This window comes from Micromesistius poutassou, assembly GCF_964030765.1.
Source record: "Micromesistius poutassou genome assembly, chromosome: 16".
Lineage (NCBI taxonomy): Eukaryota > Metazoa > Chordata > Actinopteri > Gadiformes > Gadidae > Micromesistius > Micromesistius poutassou.
The window spans coordinates 5,484,703-5,512,166 of NC_140286.1; the positions used below are offsets into that span (position 1 = coordinate 5,484,703).

General features: G+C 44.0%; 3 protein-coding genes across 3 annotated transcripts; all 3 read left to right on the forward strand.

The window, feature by feature from the left end:
- Positions 1-84: 84 nt before the first annotated feature.
- Positions 85-6,321, forward strand: uck2b (uridine-cytidine kinase 2b; the record flags this gene model as incomplete). Its single annotated transcript, XM_084480535.1, has 7 exons — positions 85-189; positions 2,305-2,464; positions 3,512-3,608; positions 3,855-3,997; positions 4,119-4,216; positions 4,329-4,377; positions 5,067-6,321. 7 exons carry the CDS (start codon positions 85-87, stop codon positions 5,201-5,203), a joined length of 789 nt encoding a protein of 262 aa, XP_084336661.1. The 3' UTR covers positions 5,204-6,321.
- A 384-nt stretch (positions 6,322-6,705) lies between these two features.
- czib (CXXC motif containing zinc binding protein) lies at positions 6,706-9,331 on the forward strand. The gene is made up of 8 exons (XM_084480536.1): positions 6,706-6,742; positions 6,834-6,917; positions 7,219-7,275; positions 7,512-7,593; positions 7,716-7,747; positions 8,048-8,125; positions 8,441-8,506; positions 9,004-9,331. The coding sequence occupies exons 1-8, from the start codon at positions 6,737-6,739 to the stop codon at positions 9,079-9,081; spliced, it is 483 nt and encodes a 160-aa protein (XP_084336662.1). The 5' UTR covers positions 6,706-6,736; the 3' UTR covers positions 9,082-9,331.
- Positions 9,332-9,647: 316 nt separating this feature from the next.
- scp2a (sterol carrier protein 2a) lies at positions 9,648-25,480 on the forward strand. Its single transcript, XM_084481312.1, has 16 exons — positions 9,648-9,801; positions 10,531-10,588; positions 10,712-10,783; positions 11,306-11,437; positions 11,532-11,596; positions 12,255-12,381; positions 12,578-12,641; positions 12,879-12,965; positions 13,085-13,235; positions 13,910-14,057; positions 15,448-15,555; positions 20,604-20,760; positions 21,485-21,581; positions 22,890-23,019; positions 24,042-24,121; positions 24,671-25,480. Exons 1-16 carry the CDS (start codon positions 9,697-9,699, stop codon positions 24,764-24,766), a joined length of 1,677 nt encoding a protein of 558 aa, XP_084337438.1. The 5' UTR covers positions 9,648-9,696; the 3' UTR covers positions 24,767-25,480.
- Positions 25,481-27,464: the final 1,984 nt, after the last annotated feature.

Here is a 27,464-nt window from a genome sequence, read left to right on the forward strand (position 1 = left end):
ACGTTCAACACGAATGTGGATGGAATGGGAGGAGCCTCGGCATAGCGATTCCCGACCCCACGCGACAGCGAGCACATTGCAAGAATGGCCGGGGACAGTGAAACACAGCTAAGGGACCGAGGCGAGAACAACAATGTCGCTCGACAACCGTTCCTCATCGGTGTGTCTGGAGGCACTGCCAGCGGCAAGGTTGGGACCATCTCCCTCTCTTTTGTTAACGATTACCAACTGTCATTGTGTGTGTGGAGTTTGAAGGGGTTCGGAGACAGGCGACTAGTGGTGAGCTCATGGACCGCGTGGCTCCAACCCCTCCACGTTAACGCAGTGAGGAGGTCTGCTCAACAGCGCGACCCACCGACCGACCCTCTCAACTACCTTACTACTCATCTTGGGTCAATTCCTTTTTAAACATTTCGCAAATATTGATGTACTCCTTTTGTCTTGGCTCTCTGTGATCATTTGGTAGGCTATGGGGTGACATTATTTTCGGATCGTCCCAATCGGATCTTCTCATTATTTTTTTCAAATCACTATTGAGATTCCATCACACCGATCATCCCTGGTGCTGGTATGCCGAGACAAAGCCGATTCCGGCTGCCGTTAGCCGGTTAGCTCGCTGTGCAGCACTGCACTTTGTTTGTGAACACCCCCTTTATCAGTGGCGACCCTCAAGAGTGGTTGATATTGAAAAATAATATTATAATGTATGATCATTTTAATATGTACATTGACTTTCAATCTGAAAACGTGCGGTCCACGAGGTCATCCGAGGTGACCGACGGGACCGACGGGACCGAGACCCCGGCTGTCGAGTTGTGATGAATCTCAGCGGGTCTTTTGTTCACACCGCGCAACGGGCCGAACGACACGTTTCAATTCTGTTATTCTGACATCTATTTAACCAACACGTCGTTGTTATCTCACAATCGATTTCCAATTTATTTATGAAAATACAAAGGTTAAGTACATATTTATATCTGACCATTAACGGATGGGAGGTGGACTAACAGGAAGGAATTGCCCCCCCCCCCGCAACTACTGTCACTTCCTACCGCTCGCCTCCATCCCATGACGTACAAAAACAAAGGCGTCGATAGGTCGGGCGCTGATCTTTTCCCAATAATTTTTATGACTCATGCTTTTGTTCAACACTTTCCCGAACGGCTCGTCATCGCTCAAACATGACCCATCACCCAACACGTCTGGGTCGAAAGATTCATCGCCCTTGTTTCCCATCTGTGTTATTATCCTCGTCATGAAACTTTGACCCAGATTTTCTTATAGCCCTTGGCGCACGGCCAATGTTATCAATGAAAGACCCATACAAGGGGCCCCCACGGTTCCGTCCGTTATGAGACGACCGGCAGTAGCCGGTGGCGCTATGTTGGTCAGCGGTTCGTTTAACCCAGGTTATCCGACGCAGCTACGTAGTTTGTATGAAGCCGCATTGTTTAACATCTCACTAGGACAAAATAAAGGTCAACAGGAAGGGGTAGTAAGCAGGATGAACCAAATAGGTTATAACATCAGCATGTCAAGTAGGATGGCCACACAGGGCAACATTTTACAAAGAAAACCACGTTGACTCAAATCCATTGTGAATTGATAGTGTAGCAGTCTAGCTATAGTGTCAGTGTTAAACATCTCTGCTTGATAAGCTTTTACACGGCAAATTACAAGATACCGTAGGCTGACTTACTTCAGCCTGGGTGTGTGAGCCAGTGGTGCTGCTGACACCATCCCTCCACCCTGGGCCCCAGACAGAGGGTGTCCAGGTTCAACAGGGCTCAGTTTGTGAACACAAAAGCTCCATAGAGGGTCTACTGGAGAGTGTGCTGTCAGCACTGGCAGGAGAGCGGCTGGGGTGCGTGGGGAGGAGGGGTCACCGTGGACACATTCTGATACTCTGGTTTTTATATTACTGTGACCACCACCAGGGCCAACCACACTGGTCAGCCACACATCTTTTATCTATGTGGCTTTGGTTCCTAATTTATTTATACATTTTAAATCAAATTTACATTTACAGAGAGGACATGGAATAGAGGGTTAAAGAGGAGGAGGAATGACACGTTGCGCATAGCTTTTTTAATTTGGCTGTTGGCCAAAATAAATATCATGGATTTGTCTTGTTTCAGATCTCTAGTGCATAATACAATATCATTAATCTCTCTGTCTCTGGTAAATGTTAACCATTTTGTTTAAACGTCCTTCCGGCCTATGTAAAGGTTTTTGACTGGTTCTATATAAACAATGGGGCCTTCTCTAACGTCTCGGGTCTATTTCTGCCGTGTGGCTCTGCAGTCGTCGGTGTGTGAGAAGATCATGGAGCTTCTGGGACAGGACAAGATCGACCACCACCAGCGGCAGGTGGCCATCCTCAGCCAGGACAGCTTCTACCGCGTCCTCACCCCTGAGCAGAAGGCCAAGGCTCAGAAAGGGCAGTTCAACTTCGATCACCCAGGTAGCCCCACCACCAGTAGCGCGTGAGGCCTCCAACCTCAACCCGCCCCAAGTGTTCTGGTGGGGGCGGGTTCTCTGTGCACCACCGCCTTGTTTCGGGGAAGAGCGTAGCCGAGCACGTCAGAGTTTTGCAGTATCAACTGTCTTAAATCTGCAGCCATAGATGCTCAATGCGCCTATCTCACCATCACAGCTTGACCTCCTTTTGTATTTTTAACTTCTCAATAGTTGAAGCTGCAGCTGTATAGAACGAAGGGACGCTACCTAGTGGTACAGGCGGGACATTTTACCCAAGCCAAGACGGGTCTAACCCTTACCCTAAATCTAGGCACGGCTTTCCCGATGAGATCCATTCCAGCCGGGGGCCACCATGGGACACAATGGTACGCGCTACCTAATAGTCATACGTGGAGTTTCAGCAGGGGGAAAATTAACTCATGAGGTTGCAGTCTTGGCCTAAAGCCAGGCGACATTAACACTGAGGGGCATTGCCCCATTGCCCAAGGGAAAGGGAATGTCTGGGAGCAGAACAACTTTTTAAACTAAGTTAATCTTAAAGGATGTGACTATTGGGCCATGCCTTATTTGGAAGTTGTATTGAGTACCCCTCCCTGAAAAGTCCTGGACTGCCAGCCACGCTGTCAATACGGCAACCCCCTCACCCTGCACGTTTTGGCCTGAGGCCCACTTGGTCCATTTTTGGTGTGGTTCTTTCCCCCCCCCTCCCTGTCTCCCTCCTCCTCCCGTTCCCAGCCGCTCTGAGTCAGCACGCCTTTCGCAGTGGCAGCTATTCTCTTCACGTCGGGAAACCAAACCCACCAGCTGTCACTTGCGACAGGGATTCCTCAACTACCCCTATGTGGCCGTGTGCGACGGCTGGGCTGGTGTGACCCTGCCGCATGTTTAAGGCCATGTAGCCGGGCCACGTGTCAACTGCAGTCATACGGCAGAGTTAGGACCGCAGGGCCAAAACCGCCGTCTTTCTGAGGGCCATATCACGGTAACCAAAGGTGTCCGACTAACCACTGGTTTGTTTCCCGGTTCTCAGATGCCTTTGACAATGAGCTGGTGATGACCACACTGAAGCTGATACTGCAGGGGAAGACGGTCCAAATCCCTGTGTACGACTTTGTACGACATTCCAGGTGGGCACCTTAGCACGTTAGCTCTAGGTCTTAGCGGCTGCGGTCTCAACTCCTTCACCACAGCTTGACATTATTATTTATTTTGTTATGGCTACCAACGCTCTGTCAGACAGGTTCCTATTCCCAGAACCAGGGTTGCGCTTAAGATTAATTTGACTTGATGTAATGTTGGAGTTTTCTAAAAGCCATAAAACCCATGTGCTGGGCTGTCTCTCAAGGTTTGTTTTCCATGTGGGCACATTGCAGGAAGGAGGAGTTTGTCACGGTGTACCCAGCAGACGTGGTGCTGTTCGAGGGCATTTTGATGTTCTACTCCCAGGAGATCCGGGACCTGTTTCAGATGAAGCTGTTCGTAGACACAGACGCCGACACGAGGCTTTCGCGGAGAGGTGCGCGGGGAAATCCCAGACCGTGTTAAATAGAGCAATTCAAACGTAGGCGTGGCATTCTTGTTTTTCCACCTGTGTATTAAGCTAATCTTTGTTCCTGTGTGATCGGTTTGTCTTGCAGTGTTGAGGGACATCACTGAGCGGGGGAGGGACCTTGAGCAAGTGCTGTCCCAGTACATAACGTTCGTAAAACCGGCCTTTGAGGAATTCTGTTTGCCAGTGAGTTGTCTTGATTGTGTTCTCTTTAGTCATATGCTTTGGTTCCTCATACCGTGGTAGTGAAGAGCTTTTACTTGGTAATGTAAGACTTTGTGTCTTATTCTTTCTTAAGACCAAGAAGTATGCAGACGTGATCATCCCACGAGGAGCGGACAACCTTGGTAAGGCCACAGTTAAATTCACATTATTAAAAACGCTTGTGTACTTGCATATTATTATGGTGAAGATGAACGTTTTAATTGTTCACATTAATTCTCACCCGTCCCTTCTGGCCAAAACCTGAATTAGTAACTTAAAAGGACACAGTCGGTGTTATTTGGCTTTCCCACTGCAGACTTTTCCAATCAAACGACCAAAAGAGACGTGGCTCCTACCATCTGTCTAGTCCTGTCTAGGATGCTGCGTCCTTCCGTTGTCGTCCAAAAGCATATTCAAACTAAATCACTAAATCTGTCTTCATTGTAAGCCTGGAGCCAATTCTTGTCTACAGAAGTGCAAAGATTGTAGTGTTTGGGGTGGCCTTGGGGCCTCAGGGTGTTGGCAACGGCTAAATCAGATTAGCCGTTGCCAGCCTTGGGCAACTGATAGTGTAATCTGTAGTAAAAATATAATTTCTGCTTGTGGTAATGTTGACCAATGCAGAACCCCACAGTATTGTTTGCAACCTTTTTTTTTAATTTGGGAGGTCAACAATAAGATAATCCGAATAAAACCGGAGGTGTCCTTTTTTACCGAGATCATTAACCGCATATCCAGATTTTTTGTATTGATTGTGGATGGACCAAAGTTATCAACGTTATCAATTACTGTTAGTGGACTCTACTTTATGGCTCTCTCGCTCTCCCCTCAGTGGCCATCAACCTGATTGTCCAGCACATCCAAGACATTCTGAACGGCGGTCTGACCAAACGGCACAACGGCTGCACCAACGGCCACGCGCCACCACGGCAACGACGGACCTCTGAGTCGAGCAGCCGGCCACATTGACCGTGTCACACCTCTCTTCTCCGGGGAGAGGGGTGTGCATGTGTGTGTGCGTGTGAGAGTTTTTGTGTGGGTAGGGGGCACTTCTGTAAATAATACTTATCCACATCAGTGTATTTAAGAAGGAGAGCGAGAGAGAGGAAAATGGAACAAAAGAAATGCAAACATAATTGCAAGAATTGCCTTTATTATAATAATGATGATGATGACGACTACTCATTAGTATTGTAATTGTTTGACTCAATTCAGAATATCGGGATCGATGTTTTGTCTCTGCCGTCATTTTGTTTTCTGTTTTGCGAAGAGACCATTTGTTTATAAGTAGGATCCGCCCCTACCATCCTGCATTTTTTTTTTCAGTGTACCCTGCTGATCTATGGAATTATTATTCAGATGACAAATAAAACCAGGGTAACATTTTCCTCCCATTATGTCTGGTGAAACTTGAAGCTCCCCCACGTGGAGGAGAAGCGCTATTGCATTTAAATGGTCTCTGGGAGGATGGGTTTAGGCCGATGAATTTCACTGCACTTAAATTCATTCATGTTTTTTTTTATTTGACAATCTACGTTTTCGGTGTATTCCTGTCTAGTGTTTTTTTGACTTCACGGTCTGTTGTCTTTGATGTACTCTGACGCCAAGTCTTTGCCACAATCTTTCTAAAGTGCATAAAACAGCCACCATACACGACTCACACACACTGCATGGCAATTAAACAATTAACAATTATCATACGTTTCCGGCTTAAATCGCCGCAGTCTGAGACAATTCCAACATATACGAGTATGATAAAATGCAGTGGAGTGTGTTTCGTTCCGTAGTTAAATGGCCTGGTGTGGGTTGTGTTGTTGTCTTGTGTTTGTGGGCTCCGCACATCCAGCCAAACGTCGACAGGGTCATTGAGAAAAAAAACGTTACAATTATTTATACATTGGTGCTTTGTAATATTCCCATTGTCTTTTTTTTTTTTTACACTGTAATTAAACTCGTTGACACCAACGCTCAGGATCACACTGCCAGTTTAAATGCAGAGAAGGTTGCACTGGCCAGGTGAGGAAACTGTTGAGCAATACCAATTATACAACACTTTGGGCCATTGCCCATTAAATACTATAAAAGAGCATAGCTGCTTTATTTGCCTCAGGTTTGCATGTACGTGTCCACAACAGATCTACTTCTGTTTTTGTTTTCTATGCTGTGTACTGTATTTCTTTATAATGCAATTGGTGAGTGAATTAGTATTTATACTAAAAGGATTTGTAGGGAATGACTATTTAAAGATGATTTGGAGGAGCCGTGATTTACAACAAAGGATGATCTTGATATTTCTTAATGGCCAATAAACTGATGCAAACCTATTTTTTTGTCAAATTACTTTCATGATATTTAAACGGTCGAGGTTGTGATGGAGCGTATTATGTACTAGCCATTTCACTAAATGTATGTTCCAACTATGGCCACAGGAGGGCACTATAGACTGCGGGAAAAGCTTATTCACCAACGCACATCGTACGCTTCTCTTAGGAAGGTTTCAAAATGGTGGTATGTATGTTGACAGTCTGCGCTTATGGAATCAGAAACATGGTTTTGAATAAATTCATGGAATACACCAGTCTTATTTTGATTTTTTCAGAAATTTGGTTTGCAGTTCAAAGCTACGTTGGAGAATGTCACCAACGTAAGGCCAGTGGGAGAGGACTTCCGATGGTTTCTGAAGGTAGGGTTGGATGGCGTGGCATGCTGATTCGTATTTTCTCATTAACTTTCCAGAAAGGTATGTTATGTATATTATGCCCGCTTTTGGACTTCAACGATGCTTGATCACATAATAAGTAACACATCGCCAAGGCTTTTATGTTAGCCATGACGCGCAACTAGCTGCATGCTTACAATGACTTTACATTACACGTCCTCAGTACAATCTGAAACCCTTCTATGTACTTATTGGTAAAAGTTATGTTTTACATTATGCCCTGCATAATGATGGGCCTACCTATGTTTACTTGATATCCATATAGCTCAAATGTGGAAGCTGCGGAGAAATTCCAGATAAATGGCAGTACATAAGCCTTATGGTAAGACTTGTTATATATTTTATACAGGTTTCTATATAATACATTTGATGTAACATTTAGCAAATGTACCCTGTAATGAAGGGGTTTTCAACCGTGTCACGTGTCATTATTCAGTAAGTCACGAACCAAAAATAATTACAATATCTACCAATATTGCAGCTATCAGCAATGCCTTCTTCATGTACTGTTACAAACATTGAGTCACTGATAATGATGTATGCATTTGTTTTATATAGGAAAATACGCCTCTAAAGGGAGGGAGAGGCAGTGCTAGCATGGTCCAAAAGTGTAAACTTTGCTCCAGGGAGAACTCTATAGGTAGGCCTATTACGACCTCATCTTATGGTTGGGTAGCCTTTCTAAATATTTGATGTATTATCTAATGTAATATCCAGTATCGGCCTCAACATTTATAGTCCTGTTACCATTTGTGTTCACAGATATTCTCGGGGACACGATCACTCCTTACAATGTATGTCCAAGTTGTCTCATTTTACACGTCACTCACGTTAATTGGATAATTCATTAATTGGAACGCCATGAAAGCATTATAATGGGTTTAAATTGGAAAACAGTTTGCAGACACAATCAATGTACACACACACACACACACACACACACAGATATATATATATTTTTTTTGTAAACCGTCGAAAAACAAAATCATGCCTTTCAGTAATGAGTTTGACGTCTCAGAATACTGCTTTGTTGCCTCAGCTGCATCCAAATCTTCTTGTGTCTTTCTCCTCTCTTTCCTTCTGTGATGTGTAAGATGGAGGACAGCGAGACCTTTAAGACCATGGTGCAGTTCGAGTGTCGAGGACTGGAACCAGTCGATTTCCAACCACAAGTGAGACACACCGCTGGAGTTATGTTAAGAAAAAACAAGTTCTGTTGTTTTTAACCATGGGCCTTCAGAGGTTCCTATACCATTATAAACTTGCGTTATTCCGTACAAAATCCTAGTTTATTATAAAACCTGAAATCTGTTACTGAATTAAGATTAATTCACGTACCAAAGTGATGTTAAGCTATTGCAATTATCTACATGCCATATTCTTAACACCAAGAATCATGGTTTAACCATAGAAATCAGCTTATGATCTCAGCTTCCTACAAAGGACCGTTGTAATGAATTTCTGCTGGACTTGAATCCCCTTCCTAGGCTGGTTTTGCTGCAGAAGGAGCAGAGTCTGGAACAAAGTTTCCTGAGATTAATCTACAAGAGAAGGTAAATGCAGTTTTGTGGAAACTATGTTTTTGTACAGATTGTACAGATAAAGAAACACTGTATTGAATTTAAGGGCAATTCATTCTAATCAATAGGTACAGTAGTATCAATAGGTACTGTAGTACACATGGTTTACAAATCTTAATATTGATGATTAGGTGTAGTTGATTATGCTTTATATACAGATCTTCAAATCAATGTGTAGGACTACTTTATGTAGTAGATAGTTGACATATTTAATCAATGTGTAGGAATATTTAATGTACATAGTTTACAGATCCTCAAAATTCGATACGTAGGACAACTATAGCATACTGTGCATAATTTACAGATCTTCAAATTGATATGAGGCTATTTTAGTGTACATAGTTTACAGACCTTCAAATGAATGTGCAGGCCTATTTAAACATACTAAAGTTGGCAGATATAAGCATGGCAGCTCCTTGTTATTGGTATAGTCATGATGTCTCATTTGTGGGGGTTTTCAAACCTATTAGGATTGGACGGACTACGATGAGGAGGCGGCTGAGTCGGTCGGCGTTTACGAGGTTACACATCAGTTCACCAAGCGTTGAAAAACCAAACAAAACCACCCAGAAGACAAAGAGGACTACGACGAGGAGGCTGATCAGTGAAGCTAGATACTCCCAGGCCTGCTTTCTGTCACCTGGCACTCTCGTACTGAGATGGTATCTTGAAGTTTGTGGCACAACTGGATTGGATATTGTGGATTCAACAGAATGGACTGGGCTTTCACTGGTTCAATCTAATTTGACCGTGTAAAACAACAACTAAGCAGCATGAATGGGAATCCCAATTTGAATAAATGCAAACAAATGCAACATATCTTGTTTTGATTTTAATATCTGTTTTTTGATTTTTATTGTATTAAGTTAATGGTTTGAGCCACTAAATCCATGCCTACTTTTGAAAAATGTTCAGCGATTCAGGATGAATTATGAAGTGAAAATATATATATATTAAAAAAAAAAAAAAAAAAAAAAAAAAAAAATATATATATATATATACAGGATGGATATCAAGCTAGTATTCACTCATATTGCATGTAATAATCGTGGAGGTCTGCCTGCGCACTAATACTGCGCAGTTCCCCAATTGTTTACATGGAAGGGCAGTGCATTGTGGGATGTCTGAGCAAAGGTAGCTGCGACCGGCTGTCACCACTACCGATGTTACGCCTCTCTTCACTACCTACATATCACATTATCCGAAGAGGAATCATGGCTCATCAAAAGAAGAACAGAGTTTTTGTCATTGGCGTAGGAATGACAAAGGTATGCTTAATGTGTTCATCTTTGTAGTTACAGATGATAAAGTGTAGCTTCAACGTTAAGTTAGCTGTTTTACATCTTGCACAATCTTACACTGGTACTTTTTCTTGCAATTGTTTTTAAATTTACTACTTATTTATTTTTTTTACTTTTATGTCGATATTGCAGACGGATTATTAATGTATACCATTAAAGTTGACTTGTGTGTGATATGGACTCGCAAGGTTTCTAAAGTCCACGGCTGATTGTAAACGCGTATCTGAACTGTGTGAAGGGTCATCATCACCCCTTTACTTATTACTAAGCAGTTATAGTTGTAGTTACAGCTACTAAACGACAACACGTCCTTCTACTGAAGACAGTGTTTTATTTTAGGTTCACCTGTGGGTATGCTTTGGAAAGCACAAATACGAGGTGTTCTCACCTCTTAAGTTAAAGTTAATAACTAACTAAGCATGGCCATTGGCCAAACCCAGGAGTTCGACGAATCTTTCAAATAATATGAAATAGATTATTCGAAGGTTCAAATCTTCCTTCCATCACAATTTTTTAATGGAAATTATTTGAAAAAGCATTTTTTTTCTCCAGTTAAATTATTGTATTATGTAAGCGTATCCCATTGAGCTATTTACCATTTGACCCAATGACCGCAGTACAAAACATAGTCTGAAACTACAACACGAGGGGAATACGGAAAAAAACACTCAAAGGAATAATTATGTGTTCTTGTAGTTTGAGAAGCCGGGAGCCAGAGAGGACTTTGACTACCCTGAAATGGCCAAGGAAGCAGGTGCCCACTGCCACACCATACAAAACCATTGATACAATACGTTTATGAATATGCATTTATATACAAGTACATATGACAGTAGATGTGCAAACTGTAAGTATTTGTGTATGTCGTTCTAACCAGGACAAAAGGCCCTGGCAGATGCTGGGGTACCATATTCTGCCATTGAGCAGGCCTGTGTAGGCTATGTCTATGGTAAGCCTCTACAAGTGACTGGAATGTGATGTGATTTCATTATTCATATTACTTAACTCCATCTACTCACTACTCATTTTCAGAGTGCAAAGTAAACTTTTTTGTTATTTTACCTGCCATAATAGAAAGTCTACCGGCCAAGAAATAGTTTTAATATGTTACCCTGAATTATTTGTACCTGCTATATGGTCAATTATATCCCCCATTTGCTGGTTGCAGGTGTTAACTTTGGACACTGCTTATTTATATTCTATCACTATTAATCACATAATTTCTCTTTCTGTATAACTATATTTACATTACATTTTTCACATATATTACTTTCATAATTAACAAATAATGGATGTGACCATGGATGTGTCTTGGAAATAAACGTAATAATCTAGAAACAAATGAGTGCCTCCTGCTATTTCTCCCCCTCCTCTTTGTTCTTAAGTCCTCTGTCTCTGTTGAGCTCTGCTGTTTCAAAATCCAATAAGTCAACTCTTTGATTTGAATGAACACCCAGCCTTCTCCCCCCAGGGGACTCCACCTGTGGTCAGCGGGCCATCTACCACGGCCTGGGCCTATCAGGCATCCCCATCATGAACGTGAACAACAACTGTTCCACGGGCTCAACGGCCCTCTTTATGGCCCGCCAGCTGGTGCAGGGAGGCAAGTGAAGCTGGCCGCCATTTAGTTTTGTGCCATTGTTTATCGGTGCTCAGACTCCAAACATGAATCATCAAACTCCCCCCTACTCTCTTAGGACTGGTGGAATGTGCACTTGCTCTTGGTTTTGAGAAGATGGAGAGGGGCTCTCTGACGTCTAAGGTACCAAACTGAACACCGGCTTCTTCCGAACATGTGTACCCATTGTTCTAGAAATACGTACATGATTGATACAGTGGAAAGAACACCGCTTTGTGGACCCTTTGTGGCATCATCCGTGCAAAATGCCAGATTAGAATACTCAATAATAATCAGCATAGTATAGTATTTTATCCAAAATCACTTTACATTACACTGAGTGCATCAATGCTTAGCATGCATGCCCCCAGTAGTAAACAAACCCTCTTACCCCCTCTGATCATCCTGCCAGCCTTTTTCATTTACCCGCAATCTTCATTTTGATTTGAGATCTTGACATGCGACTGTGGCCATAATCACACCATGCCTGCTAAATATAAAACCACATATAAAACCGACATACATTTTCCATCTACACTAAAATAGTGTTTTCCGTGTTTCAGTTCATGCCTCCTCTCATGCACATGTCTAGAGCATACCGCCTATGGCTGGATCACGCTACACATTACACATCAGTCTTTTCAAAACCCAGTCTTTCCCTGGCTACACTATAACTCCACACTGGCCTTGTGAACTACCTCCACTTGTCTGAAATATTGGTTTCAGAAACCGCTCCTGAGCAAAGCCCCCTGTCCAAGGTGCAGGTCCACTCATGACTCACAACACCCCTCTGCCCGCCCAGTACATGGACCGGACCAATCCCATGGATCGCCACATGGAGGTGATGATCAACCAATACGGCATGGTGCCTGCGCCCGCCGCTGCACAGATGTTTGGCAATGCCGGGCGGGAGCACATGGAGAAATACGGTGAGCGCACTGCGCCGTACATGCGGTCAATGACAGTCATGTAGGGGCATGGATGTGTTTCTGCATGGGGAGTTTCTACCTACTAGCTTTGATTTCAGTGACTTCAGCAGAAGCACTTTTGTTGTCAGTTCTGTGTTTGTTATTCAATTTGTAGTTGGAAGTTAATATGGGTTGACATTCTTTTTTTTACTTGTAGGTACGAAACCAGAGCACTTTGCCAAAATTGCATGGAAGAACCACAAGCATTCAACCAACAACCCGTAAGTCGCAGAAGAGTCAGCTCTATTCCTCCCCAATGCAGTGGTCACGTATATTCATACGATTCCCATGCAGTTTTGTTAGGAGCTCCATATACAGTACTGCAGTAATCTATGTTGTCAACATAGGAGCATTAGAATCTATTTGAACATATGTGTTCATCACTTGTGTGTGTGTGTGTGTGTGTGTGTGTGTGTGCGTGCACGTGTGCGTGCACGTGTGCGTGCACTCCTGCGTAGCTACTCCCAGTTTCAGGACGAGTATAGTCTGGATCAAGTCATCAACGCCAGGAAGGTGTTCGAGTTCCTCACGCTGCTGCAGTGCTGGTGAGCGACACACACCGACCGACGCCACGCCACAGCTTGTGTTGGAAAAAATAAGTGCAAGCGAAAAATCAAGGAACCAGTCCTGATCAACACGCAAAATGCTCCCCGTTCTGGCTCAGCCCTACGTCGGACGGTGCCGGCGCGGCGGTGCTGGCGAGCGAGGACTTTGTCCGGCGCCACGGGCTGGAGCAGCAGGCGGTGGAGATCGTGGCCCAGGAGATGGTGACGGACCTGGCCAGCACCTTCGAGGAGAACAGCTGCATCAAGATGGTGAGAGCCACTGCCGCGTTGTCCTGCCCGCGTGTCTTAAAGGTCCCATGACATGATGTGGTGTGATTAGCCGTTACATGCTGTTTTGAAAATCGGTCTGTTATGACATCACAGGTGGGCGTGTCCACCTAGATCTGTGACGGATAGATGAGCAACGACACTTTCTACACATTTATGTTACTAACTAGAACCTTACTATTTTATTATTAATTAATCATTTCACTACATTTTCATATCCTGGAACCTCAAAGGAACTTAGTACATGTATTGTTTTATTCAGTGTTAAACAATGTTTGACTGAGATAAGCAAGCTGATAAAATGTGTACCCTAAACTATTGTGTAATAATTTGCACCCCTATTGGATTTGATAGATAGTTTGAGGTCTGGGGTTATTGCCAAAGTTTAGTTTGTGTCATAAAATAACCAATACATTCTCATTACCATGTCTAAAAAGTGAGGTAATTAGAACCAATCCATATTTTTCATCAGTACATTCTTCTTCATGTCAGTCTTTCAAACAAACTCATTCCCAAATCAAAGACCAGGCATAGGTATAATAGAAAAAGCTAATTATACAATAGCCACCCACTACATGAAAACCACTGTGGTGAATGAGTGGTGCTGAATGCGGTGCACCTTGCCCACTAATGATTGGACCTGCTGATGCCCTCAGGTGGGCTACGACATGACCAGCCTTGCAGCCAGGAGGTGTTTCACGACAGCGGGCCTGGAGCCCAGCGATGTGGACGTGGTGGAGCTCCATGACTGCTTCTCAGCCAATGAGCTGATCACGTACGAGGCCCTGGGACTCTGTGCAGAGGGTCAGTCTCACAGCTCTCACAGCATTGCATCTGTGGATCTTATGGAGTTAGTGCAAAGCGAGTTGGGTTATTAAGGAGCATTGCTGTAGGCACCATAGAGCCTAAACCCCTTCCTGCTTCTTAATTTTGTTTTAAGTAATTCAGTGTTTAGAAGTTGAGGTCAGACAGGGGGTCATGATGCCGACAGGATGCTCTAGAATGCCTACAGGTTGCGCATCCGGGCCTCGAACACAGGACCTCTCAGTTAGAAGTCTTATCTCCATAGCGAGTAGGCCATTCTGTCCCCTTACAGCCTGAGGGCTTAGCGTTCTCAGTGTACGGTTGCCCCTACCTCACGCTCCAAGTTTTCTTAGGCAAATTGTTTCTCACACACACAAATATAGGCAAACAAATGTGGCTCCTGAGGTTCAACAACAGCAACAATAGTAAGTTTAGGCTTGGTTTCAGTCCTCTGGCTGTCCAGGCTCCAGTGCTACAGTTACTTGTTATGTATAGACTAAATTGGTTTAAAGGAGAACTCCGGCGATTGTTAACCCCATTATCGTTTTCCTGAGGGTCACCCCATGTTGAAGGAAGTAAAAAACCAGACGAAAATTGATTCGACCTAGCCGCTTTTGGGGCCTCTAAACACATTCAGAAAACCATTTGTAACACAAGTTGGTACCGTACGAGACACCACCGTGCTTGTTTAACTCAAATAGTGTGGCAAAACAGTATAAACTTTGTGTTTTTGCATGGAGTCACGCGCAGATGCACAGCCACTGTGGGTAATGGCTGGGAGCGCATCCGTTCTGGTTTTCTGGTTTTCTGAACCATGTGTTTAGAGGCCCCAAAAGCGGATAAAGAGCTTGCCCCCAAATTTAGTGTTATAGCTATTCCGCAGCGCTGGCAGCTAGTGCAGATCTCTGGCTAGGTCAGAGATCTTTTTTGCTTCCCTAAACGTGGGGTGACCGTCAGAAAATCGATAATGGGGTGAACAATCGCCGGAGTTGGCCTTTAACTATTTACCTATATACAATTGACATAGTAAGAAAGTAATCAAAGCTTTGTTTGTGTACCACTTATATAAGTATTGTTTGTTGACTTATATCAACAAACAATACATACAAAGTGCCTCACAGGACTGTGTGAAGTGGCAGAGTACACAAAAACAATGAAAAGTAAGAGAATTACTTTTTTTAATTAAACAGATTATGTTAACAAAATGGGCATGAAGAAGGAGGTACAACTTTGTAACATGGCTAGCCTATAAACAAGCCAGATATTAAAAATACAGGGGAAAACGTTCTTTAAAACCATAGAAACAATCTATAGGGATTCATTTTGTAACAATTTGACTTCTTTGTCTTTCCTCGACCCCCCCCCTCCCCCCCCCCCCCCCACCTGCCAGGTAAAGCGGGGGAGCTGATTGACCGGGGGGACAACACCTACGGCGGCAAGTTTGTGGTGAACCCGAGTGGTGGCCTCATCTCCAAGGGACACCCCCTGGGAGCCACAGGTACACCTAGCCTTCTGACAGCTAGCCTCCTGACAGCTAGCCTTCTGGCACCTAGCCTCCTGGCACCTAGCCACAGGTAAACCTAGCCTCCTGGCACCTAGCCTCCTGGCACCTAGCCTCCTGGCACCTAGCCTCCTGGCAGCTAGCCTCCTGGCAGCTAGCCACAGGTAAACCTAGCCTCCTGGCAGCTAGCCTCCTGGCAGCTAGCCACAGGTAAACCTAGCCTCCTGGCAGCTAGCCACAGCTAACGCCAACCATGTGCCAAACAGTATACAACAATATTGACAGAGCATTATTTCAACTGCCGTGGCTAAAGATCTTTGGCGCGACTTGTCCAGCTTACATACAAATGTCATAAGGGCATAGCGCTTCAAGCTACTCAGCCAATCAAAGCGATTGTTTTCAGTGCGTGGAAAGAGAGGCGGGTCGTTGTGGAAAGGGCTCGCTAGAGAGAAGAGAAGAGAAGAAGAAGAGAAGAGTTCATCACAACAACAAGTGAGGAACTAAACAGAGAATTACCGTCGCGTTGTGGGGTACGTCTTAAATATCCCATATTGTGCTTTTTTGGGGTTAATGATTACCTTTGGGGGTACTACTGGAATCAGTAGTATCAGTAGTAACATGCCTGCATGTTACTGCAAATACCCCTTATTATTCTCACACTCTTCAGTGAGTACAGTGAGCCCAGCCTGTTGCGATTGGTCAAACGCCTTGCTCGTTCAACGCCAAATTCACGCCCACTGAGAAGTTGTAAGCATTGGGGTAGCCGAGAGGCGTGACTTTGCACTGCGCCAAAGTTTGAGCGCCAATGAGCTGTTTCACACACTTATTGAGGGGCGTTATGGGTGGATGCGAATACTCTCCCTGGCTCGGACTTAGATTTTTCTAGATTACTAGACGTTAAAACATGAATACATAAGTCACATAACGCAAAAATTAAAGCAAAGGGGAAAGTAAAAAAAAACATGATATCACTCCTTTAAGTTCCGAGGACTCGGCTGTCGCTTTATTAGTGAGGGTCTCACCCGCGGTCCACCAGGTGGCGCCACTTTCTCAACTCAAGGCCTCCACAGAGGGTGCTCTCTGCCAGCATGTGAGCAGGCAGCCGTGGCTTGTGTAGGCTGGCCGGCTAGGAAATAATCCCTGGTGGTATTAAACTCCAGCAGGTCTCCTGTTCCCCTCCTGTGACTCCCTGACGATTAGAAATATCCAGCACAGCTTACCAGGAAAACAAAGTACAACACGCATGGGGATGAGAGAACAAAACACGCGCACACACACACACACACACGCACGCGCGCGCACGCACGCACGCACGCACGCACGCACGCACGCACGCACGCACGCACGCACACACACACACACACACACACACACACACACACACACACACACACACACACACACACACACACACACACACACACACACACACACACACACACACACACACACACACACACACACACACACACACACACACACAGGGTCAAAGGCTAATTTTTCCAAGGATAATTGGAAAGCCAAAGCCTCATGGACCGAGCATTTATTCATTCGTTCTTGTTCTTTCTCATCTTTACTGACTGCTCTTTTATTGTGCTCCATCCGTTCCGATCCATTCCTCCTATGGAGAATTACAAAAACTAAATATTAAACTCTTCTTGCCTAAATTAAAACCTCTTTGCAAGCCTCAGTGAAAATCTTGACTTGACACAATTCCCCAGCCCGGCAGGGAAACATAAGGGAAATATAAGCTTTCAGGGGATTCGGTGTTTGTGTTCCACAAATTGACCATTTACAATGAATTCATCCTTATTCATCAACAAATCGTCGTCTCCTTCACACCCTATAGTTCCTCCTCCACGTTGGTCTCCCTCCTTGGAAATGCAGTGTTGTCAGTAGCCCCTTCAACACCCTGTGATTTTCCTCCTCCTCCCTCTTTTCCTTCACTTATTCTGGGTCATCCTTACCGTCCCCCATTCGCTGAGCAGTGCTGAGTAGGGTTGGGTACCAAGGACCGAGTACTGAGTGGTACCAGTGGCAACATGGTCGGTTCTACCCGGACCGTACTATATTTCTTTCGGTGCCTCATTTCGGTGCCGCAACAATCCTCTCGCCCTCTTGTGGTCGGAAAAATTGCAGAGCACTTTCCTCTCCTGCTGCCCAGCTGCAGCCATCATGTCCAAAGTAAAACGCTCTCGCTTTAATTCAGTTACTAACTCAGTTTTGGAACAAGTAGTGAGTAACTATAACTAATTACTTTTTTAAAGTAACGTTCCCAACACAATATACTTACTGAGTTAGCAACACTAGTAAAAGAGGCTGCAATTACATGTGATGGGTGGACCAGCCTGGCCCAAGATCACTACATCACAGTAACAGTACACTATGTTAGCCAAGGTACCTCTAAGCAGAAAGTGCTTCACACCAAAGCAGTGTATGAAACTTTAAACAAAGAGACTATTTTTTTATAACCTACAGTGACAATTTTATTGGTTTAAATAGGTCTATACCTTTTCGCAAAGCCTAAGTTGCTCATGTCTTACCAAATAAGTTACCATTAAAAATGGAAGAATTTCAACAATTGAATCAGTTGTTTGGTCATTATTTTAAAGAAGGTGTCATATTGGTTCTGGCACTGTTATGAACTGGTACCTTTTCAAAGAATCAGTGTTGGCATGGCATTTCTATAAAAACAGAAAAAAGTATAGATTTCAGAATCGTATAGGAAACGGCATCTGTTTACAGGAATCGAAATCAAACAGGAATCAAAATATTTCAAACGATATCCAACCCTAGTTCTGAGTGCTGACCACGCCAATAGACTGTTCCCTGTCTCATCCCTCGCTCACACTTAACGCAGCGGTAAAGTGCTCATCTTTGACCCCGGCGTGGGGGTGAGGAGGGATTTCCACAGCCGATTAACTGACCCTGTGAACTCCGTGGTGAGGACACATGCCCCCCCCCCCCCCAGAGAGCCATGGTTTGTGATAACCGCTGTGTTGTATTACTACAACATGTACACAGTTTACATGCGTGGACTATTAATTACTACGTGAGTGTTCTTGAGTCTGGGCCGTGATAAGTGGTTGATTGGTCTCTTGATGGCCCTGTGTGTGTGTGTGTGTGTGTGTGTGAGTGTGTGAGTGTGAGCGCACCAGTCAAGACGTGGAAGCGGCTCGAGGTTGTAGGTCGTAAGTTGTAGGTCCTCTGGCTCATTTGGATAATGGGGCAAATGCGAAAGCCCATTAACCCGATGGGCTGAAGCGCTTAGCTCCAGCACTAACATGCAGGCCGCTTCACGGCCCCGTCGCAGGGGGGGGGGGAGTTGTCAGATTAGGAGCCGCGCTGTCGCCCAGTCGAGTGTAAAGAACAAAATCTTGTTCATTTGGGTGCCAAGAAATGGCCGACCAAGAATTAGCAAGGCATCTGAGGCATCTCTATTATAGGGGGAAGATTGGAAAAGTAACCGAATCAATTAGTTTGGGTGAGATTGCATTTTTGTGTGACATACCTACCGTTCTCGGTGTGTATGTGTGTGTGTGTGTGTGTGTGTGTGTGTGTGTACATGTGTGTGTGTACATGTGCGTGACGGAAGGATAGTATAGTAATGGTTGGGAGTGCTTGACCTCCTAGCTGAAGGGTGCTGGGTTTGATGCCCTAGTCCCATCCTGCTTGCTTGTAAGTAACCAAATGGTGAATTGTCAGAGCTGAGAATATTGAATATGGGAGTTTGGTTTGTGATTCTTTGTTTGTGCGGGCTTATATTGTCAGAGCACTGTGTGTGTGTGTGTGTGTGTGTGTGTGTGTGTGTGTGTGTGTGTGTGTGTGTGTGTGTGTGTGTGTGTGTGTGTGTGTGTGTGTGTGTGTGTGTGTGTGTGTGCGTGTTAATATGAAAACCTGGCGGCTGTGAGGATGACCTACGTATTCCCCGGCGTCATGGCAATGCGGTTCATGTGAAAATATACATCACTGGGCATAGGGGTGACATGCTGCATATGTTAATCACACAGAGAGTTGGACTATACACACACAAATACCTCAATAACCGCACCTCACTCACAAAACAATGCCTCAAGGCGAACATGATTTATCAATGCAATGTGATAAATAAATGATTGAAAGAACACCAATACAAAATATACTCAAACACACGCCAGTCAGTAGTAGGGCTGAACGATTTGGGGAACTAATCGAATTGTGATTATTTAGACCAATATTGCGATTGCGATTTAGTATGCGATTTTTCTTTTTAAATTTCCTTATGTTCTGTATTATTCACTAAACACAAGCAATAAATCATTCTAGAGTATGACCAACACAACATTGTAAGCAGTCAACATATCAACTGCTCTTTCCTTTAGGCCAGGTTCCCTAGTTAGTAGAATGGCGTGGACCACTGGCCGTGACCGCTCTATGACCAACGCATTTCTTTGAAAGGACATGTTTTTTTGTCTTGTTTGTTCTATTGGTGTGTTTTCATTAGTACACACGGAATGGTTGAAGATGAGTGAGTGTGTGTGTGTGTGTGTGTGTGTGTGTGTGTGTGTGTGTGTGTGTGTGTGTGTGTGTGTGTGTGTGTGTGTGTGTGTGTGTGTGTGTGTGTGTGTGTGTGTGTGTGGACAGTTTCCACAGACTGTAATGCACACCAAAAAAAAGGTAGGTAATTGTATGGTCATTTATCTACCTGCCTTTAGAAACCTAAAGTGCATCTCTAGAACGACAGACGACAACAACATTAACAGACATTAGCATGTCTGGAATGGAAAAACCAGAACCAGAACCAAAACAAACCACTCTGTGGAGCGCCTCACAGAAACATGTAATTGTATCAGGAGTGAGTGCCGTCCCATGTGCGGAATCGTGATTGGTCACTTGACAGTGCCATAGGAAGATCATACTGAGGGGCTAACACACACACACACACACACACACACACACACACACACACACACACACACACACACACCTATTCAACCATCCCAGAGCTTGGAGTGGATCTGTTTAACACACACCCCCTCTCTCGGGACCCCCCCCCCCCCTGTCAGGCCTGGCCCAGTGTGCTGAGCTTTGCTGGCAGCTGCGCGGGGCGGCGGACCGGCGCCAGGTCCCGGGGGCCCGAGTGGCCCTGCAGCACAACATCGGCCTTGGGGGGGCCGTGGTGGTCACCCTGTACCGGCTGGGATTCCCCCGGGAGGGCAGCGGGTGAGTCAATGTGATTGATTGATTGATTGATTTTATTTGACCATTTTGATATAAAATATGAACAGCTTTCTGTGTCATACATTAAAATACATAAATAGTCAGGGATGACACAATAAATCCCATTGTGACACAATAAATCCCAATAAAGACTTATTTCCATTATGGTCCTTGTGTGGCAGGAGAAGAGGGCAAGTAGCCCGTGTCCCCCCCTCCCTCCCAACCTGTTTGTATTGTGTGTAAGATATGTTAATATATTCATATCCTTTAGATTCTTTGTATGTATAAACATGTGTTTGTATGTGTCATTCTGAAGTGGTTTACAGTATACTCCCACCCCTGTGTGAGTGTTCTCTCCTCTACCCATTTGCATATTTGATGTGGGTTGTCAGCCAAAATGTCACCCATCACCTGGGTAGTGCATACTTCCAATCATTGTTTTTCTGTTGACCACTGTTCTCCCTTGCAGTTATTTTAACCTTGCAGGGACTTGTTACATCACTCTGTTGCTATGACAACACTGTCCATTGAGAATCAGCTGACCAGGGCTTTGACCGGATCACAACCTGGCCCTGAACCACAGCTGGTTCGGGGACTAGTACCTCCATGCATAAATGCTCAAGTGTGGTGTCTGGACTTGGCCCTGTTGAAAACCTTAAGTTTAGTGTGTACCCTTGTTCTTTGCACTGTGTGCAACATGCTACATCCTGTACCCCCCCCCCCCCAGAGCTCGTGTAATGGCCGCCCCCACCAGTGCAGTCAGCAGTCTGGAGGACTTTAAAGCCTATGGTGTCTTTCAAGAAATCGAGAAAAAACTGCAAGAGGTAAGTCTGACAGCCATGACTTGCACAAACTCCACAGCCAAAATGGCGGACCTTCACTCTTCTTCATCATTGAGATGATTCTTTGTAACGACTGATGATGATGGTGGTGGTGGTGGTGGTGGTGATGAAGTTCATGAGGTGCTCAAGTTCAGGAATTTTATTGTCAGTTACACAGAGAAACACGGGATTAAGGTGGGCACTGAAGTCTCCAGCCAACAAATAAATCAAATAGCTATTGCTATAGCCGGTAAGCCCTCAGCAGCACGCCATTGGAAAAAAACCCACGATATTCCATAATATTTAATCAAATGTAGTCCTATCTCACAAACGACACATCTGGCAGCATTGAGTGGATAATCACAGGCTTTGCATTTACTGCTAATGAAAAATGCTTGTTCCAAAGAACAGCGAAATGCCCCGATGTTTATACTGATGGACCCGACCAGCCTGTCAGTCATACGCCACCTCTTCCGAGAAAATATACTTTGTTAATTAGTCAGTAAGATTGATAGACCACTCAACATGTGGATCCTCTCTCACACTCCACCAGTTCAAAGTGGCCAACGATTTGCAGATGGACAGTGAATCATTTTTTCTGGCGCTGTGTGTGTGTGTGTGTGTGTGTGTGTGTGTTTGTGTGTGTGTGTGTGTGTGTGTGTGTGTGTGTGTGTGTGTGTGTGTGTGTGTGTGTGTGTGTGTGTGTGTGTGTGTGTGTGTGTGTGTGTGTGTGTGGAGTAGTGATCGAGTAGATGGATGACTTGGGGGGGGTGGGGGGGGGAGAGAGGCAACAGTTTTGATTGATCCTCTTGACCCTGGAGGTCCATTGATCGTGATGAATGCCGTTCGGTATGAGATTTGTGACGGGCTGTCTTCGATGGAGGGCTTAGGCGGGTGTCCACTTTTCATGTGTGTTTTGTGAGTTTGACGGATGATTTTTGGGTTCTATTCTACGACAAATGTATTGTATGTTTGTTGTTGTTTATGCGTGTTGTAATTTATGGGTGTATTATTTCATTTGTTCTGTTTTATGTGGGTTTTATTTCATGTCTGTTCTGTTGTATGCCTTAATGTATTTGTCTTCTATTTCATGTGTGTTATGTGTCATGTGTGTTTTATTGTTTGTGTGTTCTATTTCATGTGTGTTCTATTGTGTGTGTTCGGTTTCAAAGTTCAAAGTCTGCTGTATTGTCAATTCCAAAATATATGCAAGACAAAAAAAGTTGCGTTTGTCTCCGACCCACGGTGCAGGTGTGTTCTATTGTATGTGTGGCATGTGTCATGTGTGTTCTATGTCATTTGTGTCTGTAGAAAGGGGAGGAGCTTGTCAAGAAGGTCCGAGGAGTGTTTGTATTCAAGGTGAGCGATGGACCCGATGGGAAGGACGGCCGCTGGGTTGTGGATGTGAAGAACGGCCGCGGTTCTGTCACCAACGACCCGGGTAAGGCTGACTCTCTGGGGTTGATTGACTGATGCATGAGACCAAATGACCTTTGGTCTCATGCACGCACTGGTGCACGCACTGGTGTTTGACGGCATCGTAGCCTGACACTCATTATGTCATGGAAGTCACGGTAGAAGTCCGGCTTCACCAATACACAAAACAGCCTCCATCACTTTTATGTCATTGATTTTTCGTACTTCCACCAGGTTACAGAGTCCATTGTATTTGTATAGCTCTGTGTCAGAGACACTGTCTCATAGGGCTCTACATGCCCATATTGACACCCCCTTACCCCAAATGACAACAGGAATAAATTGTAAACTTCCAGAGGGAAGGACCCTGGAGACCGGTTTAGTGGGCAGACCGGGCAGAAACGATGGTTGAGGAAGAGAACTTTGGTTCATTAAAAAAAATTACTAAAATCTATCACAGGCTTCATTAGATTACTATTTAATGATTGTAGTTGTAATTGTCTGTTTTCTCTGGTTGACTCACACAAACAAGATGCGTTCAATAAAACAAATAAAACTTACTTTGTACCTTGCGTTAATGAACGCTTTAAAAGCTTTTGAGAGCAGTGCAGCTGTAAATACTTATTTGCAAAAAGTAACAAATGAATAAAGAGTCAAATGTTCTTTTAGGATGCTTCCGTTAGCCATTTATTTTATTTCAACAGTTTTCCTCATGGTATTTTCTATGACCTGTGAGCCATTTTATACTTGATACTTTTCATTTTCACTTAAACAATTTTATTCTCTTCAGGATTTCACCAGAGCTTTTAAAGGACTCCGAGATAATTCAATGTTAATTTTTGTGTGGCATCTTAAAGTCATAATAAATAGATATTGACTCACCCCAATACCATGGTGTAATCAAACTGAACAAGCATGAGCTGAAATAATAAATACATACGTGTTTACGTGTATTGTTTCACAGGCAAGGCTTTATTTCTCTATATATTAAATTGTTTACATTATATCAAGTAAGTCGTCATGTTGTTGTTGTTTTTTTCTGTTCAGAAACGAAGGCTGACTGCACCCTCAGCATAGGAGACGAGGACCTCCTGGCTCTGATGACCGGGAAGCTCAACCCACAGACGGTAAGGTTCCCCTCTGCAGCTCATTAAACATCCACCTGGGATATCAGTTCTGAACACATCCTCAACCGGGTTGCTTGAGGGGTTGCTTGGGTTACCAGGTTGTTTCCTTCGGTACGAGGTTGCTTCCTTGGTTACAGGCATATTGCCTTGGTTACCAGACTATTGCCCTCATTACCGGGCTGTTGCCCTGATAACCGGGCTGTTGCCCTGGTTACCACGCTACAGCCTTGCTTTCCCGGCTGTTGCCTTGGTTTCCAGGCTGTTGCCATGCCTGGCGACTCGCTGCCATGTACAAGCACATGTCCCAGTACCATGACCTCTTTTAATCCTGAATCTGAACCCTTTTGACCTCCCCAACTGGAGCTGCTGGCAGCCATCACAGCAGAGGGAGCAGAGGCGCCATTCAACAGTCTAACGATATCCAACCACAACCTCAAAATCCACCTGGAAAACGCACCGGAAAAAAAGTGGCCGTACCAACGTGAAACACCAAAATGTTTTATTCAGGGTACCGACTCTCTCTCTCTCTCTCCCTCTCCTCCCTCCCAGGCTTTCATGCAGAAGAAGCTGATGATCAGCGGCAACATGGGCATGGCCATGAAGCTCCAGAGTCTGCAGATTAAGGCCGGAGAGGCCAAGCTGTGAGCCCCGGTCACAGCCATGAGCTCCTGGGGTCATCAAGACTCTCCAGCACCACAGTGGCCTGAGTCCAGCATCGCACTCTCTACCTTCCTCTTGTCACCAAGGGGACGTTTCTCTCTTACTGGTTTATAAATAATCAAAGTTGTGCTGCCCCATTTTAATAATCCATAATTTAACAAACCACTGTTTTAAAAAAACGGTGAACGGCAATGGTCGTTGCACCACAGCCCTATTGATGTTGGCCATTCAAGTCCCTCTTTCTTGCTCGCTCACTCACTCTGTCTGTGTGTGTGTGTCTCTCTCTCTCTTTCTTTCTCTTGTACTAAAATACTACACATTTTCCTACTTTGTATTGTGCTCATCTTAAGACCCTGGTTAACCATAAGAGACTGGACTCACCCATATCTTGACTTACCATAGTTATTTGTATGATAACTAATCCTGGTATTTCTGAAATATATCTGGGGTTGCTGGTAATGACACAATGTGATGTTTGTCACTGCTGTGTCTGGCCGAGGACCTAACCATGATTTTCGAGCCATGCACATTGAAAAAGGTATTGTGCCTCAAATGATGAATAATTGCTGTATGAATCAGAATCATGTACACTGTATTTTATGTTGGTGGACAGAATGAAAATCGGTGAATGGGAAATGCACCACAACAAGCCACCTTACAAAGAAACATCTAACAAAATAAAGAAAATACTTTGAATAATGTTTCTCCTTCTTTTTTGACCAAACAGATAATTGCACAAAATTGATAATTGTGCACTAATAACGTGTTCCTTTTTACAGTTGATGTTAATGTCCGTGACTTTAAAGATCTTGGCTGTTAAATCAATCATCATACCAAGCTGATAGCTGTTGGTTTGTAAGACTCCTGCTGCGTTTTTTGATGCAAAACATTAGATTGGTCTTCAATCATTAACCCTGTGATTCATGGCACTTGAGATGGGCGGGTTTGACGAATGCCAATGAGTCGACCACGTCTAGCATGCTAATCACAGTGCTCATTGGGATGCTGATTGATGTCCATCAACGGTGTTCCAGATTGGCACAAGCATGCATTAACCTCATATTATGGGTACATTTTGTAACGCTTAATAGAACCGATTCCATTCCATCAGGTGGGGGCTGATGTCGTTCAGTTCATGTTATCGGTGATGCCTGAGGAAAGTATTTCCCAACTGTCTGATTTGCCTTCGAGGTTTCCAACACTGCACAGGAATGAAAAGTACAAAAGTATGTTCATCTTTGTACTTATAAACTGGCTATTTTAGATCACAGAGGAAGACAATTTTATTATTTTAATTAATGTAATAGACCTTCGAAAAAGTAATTTTGCATTAGCCTTCATCCTACGCATTGTATATTAATATATGGAAATCCCTGGGAGATGTCATATCTATCATTAGGTCTACAATGTTCAAAGTACCACTGTGGGAGAATTGTACTTTACCCTTAGAAGTATTATCTGGCCTTGTATGCTATATGAATGAGATAAGCGTGGAAAAGTATTTGCCGTGTCTCCTGAAGAGACTATCTTGTTTCAAAAAGTTCTGTGCCACATGCATGGACTAATATTCCTTCTAAAATAGAATTATTCTTTTAAGGTCATATCAATGAAGGTGAAAGGAAAAGGGAGGTGAGGGTAGAGGATGACGGAACCCATATGTTGCAAACCTTGTGCTTGAAGACCATGACCATAACTAAAACATGGGAAGTTGATTAGGCCATGTGTTGAAGCCATATATGGGCATTGTTTGATAACAATCCTGGCTTGGAGCTTATGGGAGGAGTTGTGTGGTTGACACTGGTGTCGGTGTGTTAATGTGTGTATGAATGGTTGTAAGTCGCTTTGGACAAAAGCGTCAGCTAAATACCCTAAATATAAATATAGTATATTTTCAATGTTACATTTTTTTATTACAGGGAAAAAGGTACGTTACATTATGCTTTTGTAAAATGTCTACAGTAAAAGTTCCTGTAATTACAGAGACAGAATTTCAGCTTTTTGAAAATACACAACCATGTAACCTGTGAAATAAATCTATTTACAGATATTCCTTGTGCAACTTAATTATTAAATTAAGGTCATATCAAGGTTAATCATCAATATCTCATGATGTGTATGATGTGTCTATTTGAACTCTGCTACACCATGTATCAGAGTTCAAAAGAGCTTTTGATCTTGCATTTTGAGGGTTGAGGGTTGCATTTGCCACAGATAATCAAAGCTGTTCCCGTTTCACTTTCCCTTTGGTGTTGTGAGACTACAGAAGTAATGAGTACACAGATGCCTCATAGACATCTTGTGTAACATACCTCTGGACAGCTTTTTTCAGTCGCACAGAGGGAAGGAAAACGCGGGCTTCTCCGCCTTGATGGCACTGCCGACGTGTGCGAGGCGAAGGTGACCTGTGTGTGTGAGGAAGGGATATCACAACAAGGCAGAGAATATAAAGTACGGTGGCTGATAAGGTAGCATGTAGACGTGTGTGCCAGAGGTTTGCATATCAATGACTTGCTTTCTCAGAGTCCAACTGAACTCCGTTGGGCCGTTAGTTAGAAACGTTAGTTATCTCCACATGGTTGACTGGACGTTGGGGGAATATATGTGGCTTTGTGTCGAGTATATATGTGACTAATACATGAATGAGGGATTTAGGTTTAAAGTGTAGGCAGTCCTTGGGTATTCT